General features: G+C 42.4%; 1 protein-coding gene across 3 annotated transcripts in view; it reads right to left on the bottom strand.

Moving 5' to 3' along the window:
- Positions 1 to 13035, bottom strand: part of IPO9 (importin 9) — a 205505-nt gene that overhangs the window by 149452 nt on the left and 43018 nt on the right. For all 3 annotated transcript variants that reach the window (XM_084611069.1, XM_084611070.1, XM_084611071.1), the window contains exons 3-4: positions 5552 to 5638; positions 3393 to 3594 (exon numbers count right to left, since the gene is read on the bottom strand). In XM_084611069.1, coding sequence (XP_084467195.1) covers positions 3393 to 3594; positions 5552 to 5638 — 289 coding nt within the window. The remainder of the gene's footprint in view (positions 1 to 3392; positions 3595 to 5551; positions 5639 to 13035) is intronic.

The following is a 13035-nucleotide window of genomic DNA, read 5'->3' as shown; positions in this document are numbered from 1 at the left end:
TTCACTCCATGCATCTGATGAAGTGGGTTCTAATCAAAGAAAGCTTATGCTCAAATAAATTGGTTAGTCTCTAAGGTGCCACAAGTACTCCTTTTCTTTCTGTTAAACTGGAGTTAAGGTTGAGTACGTATCAGTGATTTAAGGTCAAAAATATTATAGGAATATTGTAATTAACCTCAAAGAAATCAAAACATGTTAAAGTATGGAAATGAACTACCTCAAACTTTGCCCTGTAATGATACCATGAGCAAAAAAAGGGAAAAAAATTAGTGTTTTAAGAATCAGTTTAATCTGGAACTACAAACACTATTATGCACTAATCATAATTGTGCCATTATTGCTTGGTGTCACCGCAGGGATTTCTTTCAAGTTAAACAACTCTAAATTTCATAAATTAGTAATGCTTGTTTTCCTAAATTGGTAATGCTGAATTTCCTAAGTTGGTAATAGCTGAAATATTTTTAACCTTAAATTACAGACGTGTAAACTGATATCTCCACCTTAACCTAGTTTACCATAGCTTTTAGCTGGGATATATTATTCATATAGCAAGAAAAACAGGAATAGTGCATATGTGCCTACCAGCTCTGCTTTTCACTGTACAACCTTAATGCTGAATTAATAGCTTTTGCAATTTAGATTACATTAAATGCATAAAGTTATTGGATCCAGCATTATAAAGTAATGAAAATTACAAGGCCACATTCATACTTGCGCAGGGATTTCCATTTTTCTAACTTTAATTTAAAAATCTCAAATATAAAAGTTTCAGAGTAGCAGCCGTGTTAGTCTGTATTCGCAAAAAGAACAGGAGTACTTGTGGCACCTTAGAAGCTAACAAATTTATTAGAGCATAAGCTTTCGTGGGCTACAGCCCACTTCATCGGATGCATAGAATGGAACATATAGTAAGATATTAGAGATTTTATATAAAACACACACACACACAGGTAAATTGGAAGTTACCATAGGAACTGTGAGAGGCTAATTACTTAAGATGAGCTATTATCAGCAGGAGAAAAAAAACTTTTGTAGTGATAATCAAGATGGCCCATTTAGACAGTTGACAAGAAGGTGTGAGGATACTTAAGGAAATAGATTCAATATGTGTAATGACCCAACCACTCCCAGTCTCTATTCAAACCCAAGTTAATGGTATCTAGTTTGCATATTAATTCAAGCTCAGCAGTTTCTCGTTGGAGTCTGTTTTTGAAGCTTTTCTGTTGCAAAATTGCCACCCTTAAATCTTTTACTGAGTGGCCAGAGAGGTTGAAGTGTTCTCCTACCAGTTTTTGAACGTTTCAGAGTAACAGCCGTGTTAGTCTGTATTCGCAAAAAGAAAAGGAGTACTTGTGGCACCTTCGAGATTAACCAATTTATTTGAGCATTTATTCAATACGCAAAAGAATAAATGGACACAAATCTGACATCGGGCATCATAACATTCAAAAACTGGTAGGAGAACACTTCAACCTCTCTGGCCACTCAGTACAAGATTTAAGGGTGGCAATTTTGCAACAGAAAAGCTTCAAAAACAGACTCCAACGAGAAACTGCTGAGCTTGAATTAATATGCAAACTAGATACCATTAACTTGGGTTTGAATAGAGACTGGGAGTGGTTGGGTCATTACACATATTGAATCTATTTCCTTAAGTATCCTCACACCTTCTTGTCAACTGTCTAAATGGGCCATCTTGATTATCACTACAAAAGTTTTTTTTCTCCTGCTGATAATAGCTCATCTTAAGTAATTAGCCTCTCACAGTTCCTATGGTAACTTCCAACTTATCTGTATATACATATATATACACACATACATATACATCTTACTATATGTTCCATTCAATGCATCCAACGAAGTGGGCTGTAGCCCACGAAAGCTTATGCTCTAATAAATTTGTTAGTCTCTAAGGTGCCACAAATATAAAAGTGTAGCTTTACTCTGAAAAAGACTACAAAATGTCTCCTTCTCCAATCTGTTTCCTGGATGTATTCAAAATACCTGCTTACTTTTGTGATAAAAGTAAATTTGTTGCGGATTTTTACTCCTGTTAGTCTTGGGAGCCCACTCACAACAACTAATGGAATCTGCACTTAGTTTTGTATATCAACAAAATGCTTTGTTGAGTTCCAAATCAATTATACCAATTCAACCCAGTGAAAACAATGAGATGTCCTGGTGTTGCTGAAGGGAGATTTTCACCTATAGAACCTTTATTACTTGTAACAACACATATAATGGAAAAACAACTGAACTCTTTGATCCAAGGTGAATTTGTAGAACTGGCAATTATAAATATGTTTTTACTTATAAAACTTGAGCACATTCAACATGCATGTCTCCAGCATAAACAGAGACCACTTCATAATATTATTTCCAAAGTCACTTTTCAGAGTAGAATTGAATATTAATGTTGCCTTGACAGTTTTTGCATTTGGTTTTCTCCAACGATACTCAGTATCTAGTGCTTGAAACTCATTTCAAGTTTACAATGCTCCACATATACCCATGTTCATACCAGTTAGAAAAATCTGATACTGATTGTTTTCCAAGAGTATAACTTTATTTGTAAACAAAATGTGTTCAAACCAAAGGCATAATTCTGTGGCGGAATCCAGGGCGCAATTAAAGTGTAAATAGCGAGTTGTGTGAGAAAAGATTTTAAAAATCCCTTAGTTCATGAATACTATCTTTCTTCAAACAGATTTTAGTATATTTGGAAAGTCTGGTTAAACACAGACCTCATCAGGTAGTGAGAACAAGCAGAAGAAATGTCAGATTAAAGTTGTAGGTACCTGAAAAATAGGATCTTATAATGGAAATTCCTTCCTAGCTGTATCCTATTAGCACAGCATACTTTCCTCTATGCCAGCAGTTCTCAAACTGTGGGTCAGGATCCCAAAGTGGGTTGGGACCACATTTTAAAGGGGTTGCGAGGGCTGGTTTAGACTTGCTGGGCCTGGAGCCGAAGCCAAGCCCGAGAACTTCAGGCCTGGGAGGAGAGGCTCAGGATATAAGCTCCCTGCCTGGGGCTGAAGCCCTTGGGCTTTCCCCCCACCCCCGCCCAGGACAGCAGGGCTCGGGCTCTGGCCCCTCCATCCACGGCAGCAGGGCTCAGGCTTTGGTCCTCCCTCCTAGGGTCATGTAGTAATTTTTATTGTAAGAAGGGGGTCACAGTGCAATGAAGTTTGAGAACCCCTGCTATGCCTTAATGACAAGGAAGTTTAGCAGTGACTGAGCTGGAGGCTTTAATTCCTGCACCACACAGGCACCCCACTTCTGCTCCAGCTTCTTTACTTCACTCAAGAAGTGGGAATGTGGCACAATACCATCGAAGTCAAGGAAAAAACAGGACAACTGCTCAGGTCTTGTCATGCATATATACATACCTGTAAGTACTCTCATGGCTCCATGCACTGCATTCAGATCACCACTGACCAGCATCTCCATCAACAAATTGAAAAGCTGGGGCCAAGCCTCAGGCCAGTCCCAGTGGGCTATGGCTGAAACTGCATAGGCAACACTTGAGCGCACTTTACTAATAGATTCTCTCAGGCCATTGGGTAACAGCTCCCTTATGGCAACTTTTGCCTGCAGAGAATAATGATATTTAGCAAGAGAGATCACTTATCACACACAACAATAGTGTTTTCAAACTGCTCTCATCACATTCTGATATGTTTAGCAGATTCTTTTGTTGTTAGCATCAGGTTTAAGGGAAGTACCTGAGTGTGATTTCAAAACATGCACATTTGGATTCCTTTCAATTTATAAAGGAGACAGAGCACAACATGCAGAAATGTATTACTCTTCCCATATAAAACACACCCAAATATAAAAGCTTTCCCAAAAGTAAAGCTGCAATTAAAGTTTAGTTTATACTTTATACACAGTTTTAATCTCATAAAATCCTTCAAAGGGAAGGAAAGGTATGAGCGCACCAAGTAATCCCAAATAAAAAAGGACCCTAGCCTTTCCTAGGAGTTCTAAATCTAGTGGTGAATATACCCAGGATGTCTGCTCACATTTAACCCAATTCCTAACACCTTTCATTTCTCCAATTAGAATTTCCCTTCCAGTGAGCCCCAATCTAGATGTGCTTGACTTTGCAACCTTAAACCAAAAAAAATGTTAAAAGAATGTTATCTCCTAGGGTGTTTGTTTTTTCTTCAAAGCAAACTACAAAACAGAACTCCCACATGCACATATTGACACACATGGTTTATTAGCTGGTTGGAACCTTCAGATCCACTGCACAGACCTCCACTGCTTGAGCTAAGGGAGTAGTTGAGAGCAGTAGTAGACTGTCATCCTCTATATGTGTCAGCACTAGAGGGAGATGAGAATTTACCGCTAGGTTCAACAAATTGTCAACAGCAGAGGAATGGCAAGATTCAGAAATTGTGGGTTCTATTCCAGTCTCTGGAGGGGAGTGCGCTTTGGTGGGAACAGACTCTTCTGCCTCCTTCCCCACAAGTTTGTCCCCTTCCCCACCCCCTCCAACCCGTCATTGTTCCATTCCTGTATCTTCCCTCACCCCTGGATCTTCAGCCCAGTCCCAGTGTTCTTGCCTAGCCAGTCCCGATCTCCTCTCTGGGGTTGCCTTTCTGAGTCAGTCTCTTCCCCACCTCTCGTTCCCAGTCTTCCTGCTAAGTCAATCCCAGTTCTCCCCCCCTGCACCCAGTTCCTTGTCGGATCTCAGTATGGTGTCCCCCAGGCCAACTAGCTCCATGCCTCTCCAGACACCTTGTCCCAATCTACTCCTTACCCTCCCCCCAGTCTGGCTCTTGTCCCCTCTGCACTTGAGTTCAGGTGGCTTCATCCTCTATGCTGCCTGGATGCCAGCAGGAGAATTGCTGAGAGCACAGAAGAGAAGCTCCCTGCTCTCAGGTCTGCTGCCTGACTCCACCCCAGCTCACAGCAACTATTACATGGAATGTCCAGCTTCACCTGTGTAGCCCTGGACTGGAGCCACTCAGCGTGAGTGACTCAGGCATGCTCAGTGAGGACCGAGTCTTTGGCAATTTTAGCTGCTAAACTCTAAGAAGCCTCTACTAAGCATGTGCAAACTGAGATTTTTCAAATGTCTATAACTTTACCAATTTTGGGCAGACTTTCAAAGGAACAGCAAAATGCACACAAAGCCTGCCCCTCTGCCAAATTTCAATTAGAAGGTCAAAAGCATGGCAGGGTTAAGTGCTTCTCAGAGAAAAGGTCACCAGAATTATTTAAACATTGAAAGACTTTTTTCACAGCCTCATTAGCAGAAACACTTGAATGGATGTAGCTGAAGTTTTTTTTGTTGTTGTTTTTTAAATCAGCCCAAAGAGTTAAAGTTTGGGAAAATTATAAGCAACTGAAAACCAGGTCTTATAACAGGAAGTGTTAGACAACCTAAATAATAGGTGGCATTACTCGCTCTAATAAATCAATACCAACCACCACCCCAAAACAAGCCAACCAGAAACCTTAGCTTTCCACAATGATAAAAATCAGTTACAGCAAACAAGCAACATGCAACCAATACAGTATTAAACAGGAATCTTACCCTTTCTGTGGTCTCTGGATGCCTAAACTTGTCTGACTGAGAACACCAGTGAGTCTCCACATATTGTTTCAAAATTACAGATGCTAACTGTAAAAGGAGAGAAAGGACATGAAGCAGAACTAAAGGAATGGGTTACATTCAGAATTGATACAAATATCCCGCCTCATTCCTAAAAATGGCCTGGCCAAAATGTGAAATTCCTTATGAAAGAAACAGGACACTCTGTTGCAGAGACAAGTGGAGTGTGTAGTTATTGTTCATTGACAGCATGCCTAATGCTATAAAGAGTCTAGAGATGTTTGATGCCAGCTTCCTATTAAGCCCACCCCCATCTGAGAACCTGCTCATCACCAAAACTAGCACAATATTAGATGGTTCATTAAAACTATGCCAAGCCTAACTCAATATTACATTCCCAGAGACCTCTAATAAGTTGTCGTCTCTCAGGGCCCATGGTTTCCACCTAGCTAGACAAGAGAGATGGTTAAGAAGCAGATGGCTTCCTACGCTGTAAATTATAATGGTTCAATAATTAAAGAACTCTGGCACTTGCTATTACCCAGAGGGTTACTAACTACCAAGAAATGTCCAAATGAGAGGATCAAGGTGGGTGAGGTAATATATTTTATTGAACCAACTTCTATTGGTGAGAAAGACAAGCCACAGAGAGCTCTTCTTCAGGTCTGGGAAAAGTACTCTGAAAGACACAGCTAATTGCAAGGTGGAACAGACTGTTTAACATAAGTAGTTAGCACACACTCTAAGGGACCATTCAAGGTAGAGTGGCCTATTAAAACCTCTGCAGTCATAGGACAAAAAGAGAGGATTTGTGGGTTAAAGGTGGTTGCAATAAGCCATAAATCCACTGTCTGTTCAATCCATGATTTTTAGTGTCTAGCAGAGTTATGAATTTAAGGACTGACTGGTCAGACACAGATCTGGTCATAAGACCGGCCATACTGGGTCAGACCAAAGGTCCATCTAGCCCAATATCCTGTCTTCCGACAGTGGCCAATGCCAGGTGACAGAGGGAATGAACAGAACAGGTAATCATCAAGTGATCCATTCCCTGTCACCCATTTCCAGCTTCTGGCAAACAGAGACTAGGGACACCATCCCTGCCCATCCTGACCAATAGCCATTGATGGACCTATCCTCCATGAATTTATCTAGTTCTTTTTTGAACTCTTTTCAGAGTAACAGCCGTGTTAGTCTGTATTCACAAAAAGAAAAGGAGTACTTGTGGCACCTTAGAGACTAACCAATTTATCTGAGCATGAGCTTTCGTGAGCTACAGCTCACTTCATCAGCTGTAGCTCACGAAAGCTCATGCTCAAATAAATTGGTTAGTCTCTAAGGTGCCACAAGTACTCCTTTTCTTTTTTGAACTCTGTTATAGTCTTCGTCTTCACAACACCCTCTGGCAAAGAGTTCCACAGTTTGACTGTGCGTTGTGTGAAGAAATACTTCCTTTTGTTTGTTTTAAACCTCCTGCCTATTAATTTCATTTGGTGACCCTAGTTCTTGTGTTATGAGAAGGAATAAACACTTCCTTATTTAATTTCTCCATACTAGTCATGATTTTATAGACCTCTATCATATCCCTCCCCCTTAGTCATCTCTTTTCCAAGCTGAGATGTCCCAGTTTTCTTTATCTTTCCTCATACAGAAGCTGTTCCATAACTCCTAATCATTTTTGTTGCCATTTTCTGTACCTTTTCCAATTCCAATATATCTTTTTTGAGATAGGGCAACCACATCTGCATGCAGTATTCAAGATGTGGGTGTACCATGGATTTATATATAGGCAATATGATATTTCTGTCTTATCCATCCCTTTCCTAAGGATTCCCAACATTCTGTTCGCCCTTTTGACTGCTGCTGCACACTGAGTGGATGTTTTCAGAGAACTATCCACAATGACTCCAAGATCTCTTCCTTGAGTGGTAACAGATAATTTAGACCCCATCATTTTATATGTATAGTTGGGATTATGTTTTTCAATGTGCATTACTTTGCATTTATCAACATTGAATTTCATCTGCCATTTTGTTGTCCAGTCACCCACTTTTGTGAGGTCCCTTTGTAACGCTTCATCCTCATAGGAAACCTGCACAACTCTTCCAAAAGATGAGCCTGGGAGCTTAAATTCATAGTACGTGCTAACTATTTATGCTAAGCAATCTCTTCCACCTTGCATTTAGCTGTGACACTCTGAGTACCTTTCCCAGACCTGAAGACCACCTCTTCTTTGTGGCTCGAAAGCGTCTCTCTCTTATCAACAGAAGTTGGTCCAATAAAAGGTATTACCTCACCCACCTTGCTTCTCTAATATCCTGGGACCAACATGGCTACAACTACACTACATACAAACCAGAAGATGTATTTTTAACTAAGCTTCTAGGACATGTTATATTACCCACAAATTTCCTTTTAGTCCGTGTGTTTGCCACACCTCCAATTTTTTTTTTTAAAAGGACATTGCTGATTTTTATTAAACCAAAAACAGGAAAACTTCAATTCTATTAGGTATCTAGTAGAATTTAGGTAAGAGGATGATATTGATAAAAATGTAATCAGTTTTTGTGTTAAGCTGCTAAAATACAATACACTTGTTGATAAGCACCACACTAGACAGACTTTCACTCTATCCTCTGCCTTTGTTAAACCAACAGGGAAAGTGAATGACATGGGGTATGTCTACACTGCAACATAAGCCTGTCCTTGAGCTTGGCTCAAGCCTAATTCCCCTCCCCCCTTGCATCTACACTGCAATTGTGCTAACTGGGGGCTCAAACCCAGGGTCCCAGGACCTTGCAGCGCTGGAGGGTCAGAGCACGGGTCAAGCCAGGACACAAGGTCCGAGCCCTGTTGCTTTGCAGTATAGACGCAACCCAGCTTCACTCAGGTCCTCGGAGTCCATGAGAAGTATCCCACAATTCCATGCGACAACTTCATTAGTTCTCTCTATCCCAACAATCTGCAATCCATTCTATTAAAATGGAAGCCATTCTCCCACTTGGTGAGCAGCAGCAGATCAGGTCAGCATTTACCCATTCTCTTCTAATCACCAATCTCCAAGCACAGTATCAGAGAATCTCCTGGATTTGCAAGAGAGAGCAAATCAATCAAGCCTTTTGCAAAGTGAGCTGCTTCATGATTACAGGACCACAGCCAAATTCTGGTGAATCTCTGGTGCAAGGCAAGTAAATTGTGTATTTCAGGAAAAGCACCAGGAATGCCCATGTATACTAGTAGATAGCTAAAAAGCTGGCACCTCTGCAGATTTTCCAGACAGGTGACCAGTGCAGCAAGCACATTAAGATGCTGAAGAGCAAGTATCGGAAGACCAGAAGTAAAAACTGCACCTCAGCTACTTGTCAACAACGTTCTCATTTTATGATGACTGATGGGAGTTCTGGATGCTGTACTAAGCACAGAGACAACAGTGCTTCATGACAACCTGGTCAGCCAGGGTGGTCCCTGTTGGGCCCTGAATATCTGAGGAGAGCCAGCAGCAGGCTCTCAGTGAGGAGCACAGAGTGACTCTTAATGAAACCAGTCCAAGAGCAGGCTGTGGATCACGATCAACAGCAAATGCTTGGCCCCTATTCGCTGAGCTTACAGAAAACCAGGGGGAGACAGAAGCCGCCACCGAGTCCAGTAAATGTATGACTCAAATTTACAGTTTATTACAGTAACGGAAAGGATATCTGCTATAAGAAGCAATGCAAAAATGATAAGCCCCAAAAATGATAGGCCAGCATGTCGCCACTAATGGCAAATTTCAGAGTAGTAGCCGTGTTAGTCTGTATTCGCAAAAAGAAAACGAGTACTTGTGGCACCTTAATGGCAGATTGTATCACAGTGCCTTGGCGTACCCCCACCACGTGGAGTTCAAAATGGCAACATGGCATTTCAAACATTCATAAACAGCTGTAAACATAATTTTAACAGTTAAGTCACAAGATGATTGCTAGGGTCATTCTTGTTTTCCTTTCAGTAATAAAAAATTTGCCATTCTGTAATTACTCCTCCTGGGTCTATGGAGCCATCTGTAAACAGTGAACTCAGTGTACGTGTTTGGGAAATAGTCTTCTATTTCCAATTAGTCCATTTCAGTTAGAGGCAATCCACAGTGTCTCTGGGTCACAAAATCATTTCTCCAAAGTATGAGTGGGGTGTCAGTTTTCTCCCAGAACTGTGCCAGGTGTGGGGTGTAGGAAAGCTGAACATTTCAGAGTGTTTGTGTGCAGAAATAATAGGGTAAGCCATGAGTGAGCTAACAGCATCATGTTCATTCCTTCATGGATTCTGACCCAATCCTGAATGCTGATAGCTGCAAACATTTTGTGAAGGAGGAACTCCATATAGTTAGTCACCCTGCAGGGAAGGGCATATTTTCCATGCCCCTCTGTATAGCTAACTAGTCCACTCGACTCACAAATGTGCTGTTTGGTCACTATATGTTTAAATACTTCAGCAGTTTGGAATAACATCCCCCTCTGCCAACAGGGCACCACAAGAATGGTTACGTCTTCCAAAATATGAAAGGCCTGAAATGAGAGGAAAAAGCCTCTTGCAGCAAGGGTGCTATACATCCTCTACCATATGGCAATTAGATATGAAATTTTTATGAAACAGGAAAAAAGGTAAGGAGTACTTGTGGCACCTTAGAGACTAACCAATTTATTTGAGCATAAGCTTTCGTGAGCTACAGCATACAGCAGTATGCATCCGATGAAGTGAGCTGTAGCTCATGAAAGCTTATACTCAAATCATAGAATCATAGAATATCAGGGTTGGAAGGGACCCCAGAAGGTCATCTAGTCCAACCCCCTGCTTGAAGCAGGACCAATTCCCAGTTAAATCATCCCAGCCAGGGCTTTCTCAAGCCTGACCTTAAAAACCTCTAAGGAAGGAGATTCTACCACCGCCCTAGGTAACGCATTCCAGTGTTTCACCACCCTCTTAGTGAAAAAGTTTTTCCTAATATCCAATCTAAACCTCCCCCACTGCAACTTGAGACCATTACTCCTCGTTCTGTCATCTGCTACCATTGAGAACAGTCTAGAGCCATCCTCTTTGGAACCCCCTTTCAGGTAGTTGAAAGCAGCTATCAAATCCCCCCTCATTCTTCTCTTCTGCAGACTAAACAATCCCAGCTCCCTCAGCCTCTCCTCATAAGTCATGTGTTATAGACCCCTAATCATTTTTGTTGCCCTTCGCTGGACTCTCTCCAATTTATCCACATCCTTCTTGTAGTGTGGGGCCCAAAACTGGACACAGTACTCCAGATGAGGCCTCACCAATGTCGAATAGAGGGGAACGATCACGTCCCTCGATCTGCTCGCTATACCCCTACCTTATACATCCCAAAATGCCATTGGCCTTCTTGGCAACAAGGGCACGCTGCTGACTCAGATCCAGCTTCTCATCCACTGTCACCCCTAGGTCCTTTTCCGCAGAACTGCTGCCTAGCCATTCGGCCCCTAGTCTGTAGCGGTGCATTGGATTCTTCTGTCCTAAGTGCAGGACCCTGCACTTATCCTTATTGAACCTCATCAGATTTCTTTTGGCCCAATCCTCCAATTTGTCTAGATCCCTCTGTATCCTGTCCCTCCCCTCCAGCGTATCTACCACTCCTGCTAGTTTAGTATCATCCGCAAATTTGCTGGGAGTGCAATCTACACCATCCTCCAGATCATTTATGAAGATATTGAACAAAACAGGCCGCAGGACCGACCCCTGGGGCACTCCACTTGACACCGGCTGCCAACTAGACATGGAGCCATTGATCACTACCCGTTGAGCCCGACAATCTAGCCAGCTTTCTACCCACCTTATAGTGCATTCATCCAGCCAGTACTTCCTTAACTTGCTGACAAGAATACTGTGGGAGACCATGTCAAAAGCTTTGCTAAAGTCAAGAAACGATACATCCACTGCTTTCCCTTCATCCACAGAACCAGTAATCTCATCATAAAAGGCGATTAGATTAGTCAGGCATGACCTTCCCTTGGTGAATCCATGCTGGCTGTTCCTGATCACTTTCCTCTCATGCAAGTGCGTCAGGATTGATTCTTTGAGGACCTGCTCCATGATTTTTCCAGGGACTGAGGTGAGGCTGACTGGCCTGTAGTTCCCAGGATCCTCCTCCTTCCCTTTTTTTAAAAGATTGGCACTACATTAGCTTTTTTCCAGTCATCCGGGACTTCCCCGGTTCGCCACGAGTTTTCAAAGATAATGGCCAATGGCTATGCAATCACAGCCACCAATTCCTTCAGCACTCTCGGATGCAACTCGTCCGGCCCCATGGACTTGTGCACGTCCAGCTTTTCTAAATAGTCCCTAACCACCTCTATCTCCACAGAGGGCTGGCCATCTCTTCCCCATTTTGTGATGCCCAGCGCAGCAGTCTGGGAGCTGACCTTGTTCGTGAAGACAGAGGCAAAAAAAGCACTGAGTACATTCGCTTTTTCCACATCCCCTGTCACTAGGTTGCCTCCCTCCTTCATTAAGGGGCCCACACTTTCCTTGGCTTTCTTCTTGTTGCCAACATACCTGAAGAAACCCTTCTTGTTACTCTTGACATCTCTTGCTAGTCATAAATTGGTTAGTCTCTAAGGTGCCACAAATACTCCTTACCTTTTTGCGAATACAGACCAACATGGCTGTTACTCTGAAACCAGGAAAAAAGGTTATAATTTTTAACTTACCATTGTCTCTGCACTTCTGTAACAGATTAACAAGGCTGTATCCGGAAACAGTATGAGGACTGAATCATGCCCTTCACAATGTATCAGTTCACTCTAGAAATCTTACATTTTATGTCCTGGAGATTTCACAGAAAATTGTGCTTCTAGTTTTTTTCCACAAAAAATGAACTAATTTAGACAATAACTCTGTTTCTTGTCCTCTTTCAGGACCCTCAAGCTATACTGCCTACTGTTCTTCAGGAACTTGATCCCTGGCCTCAGACATTCCAAAATTAAGCATTTCTGTGATGAAGTTATGGTCAATGTTCTTGACAGCAGACCAGCAGGTCCTGCAGCAGCAGAAGAGGGATGAAAGACTGGAACAATGGCATGCTGACAGGAAGGAGGAAAGGCGGAGTCTTGCCGTCCAGGTGGAGGACAGCGTTTCAGAGAGGGAGCAGGCACTTGCAAAGCAGTTCCTGGCACAGGAACAGCAGCTAAGGGAAGAGGACAGAGCTCAACAGAGAACAGTTTTTGCAATTCCTGTCCATAATGGCAGCAAGAGTACCATCTCCGGCTGCCTCCCCAACGACATGGCACGATCAAGCTGCAACATACCCCCCATCCAGTAGTAGCTTGGACAACTCTGTTGGGATGGCCCATGCATTCAGGACTTATGAGTGGCTGGGTAGGGCAACTAAACCCCATGCAGCCTGCCTTCTTCAACCCCTCTCCAGTGGAAGCTCCATCACCACCACCACCTGCCGCTGGTAAGTGAGGGGAAAA

The sequence above is a fragment of the Lepidochelys olivacea genome, assembly GCF_965140295.1.
Source record: "Lepidochelys olivacea isolate rLepOli2 genome assembly, chromosome: 21".
Taxonomy (NCBI): Eukaryota; Metazoa; Chordata; order Testudines; family Cheloniidae; genus Lepidochelys; species Lepidochelys olivacea.
Note: the sequence above shows the minus strand (reverse complement) of the source record. Positions and strands in the feature narration are given on the sequence as shown.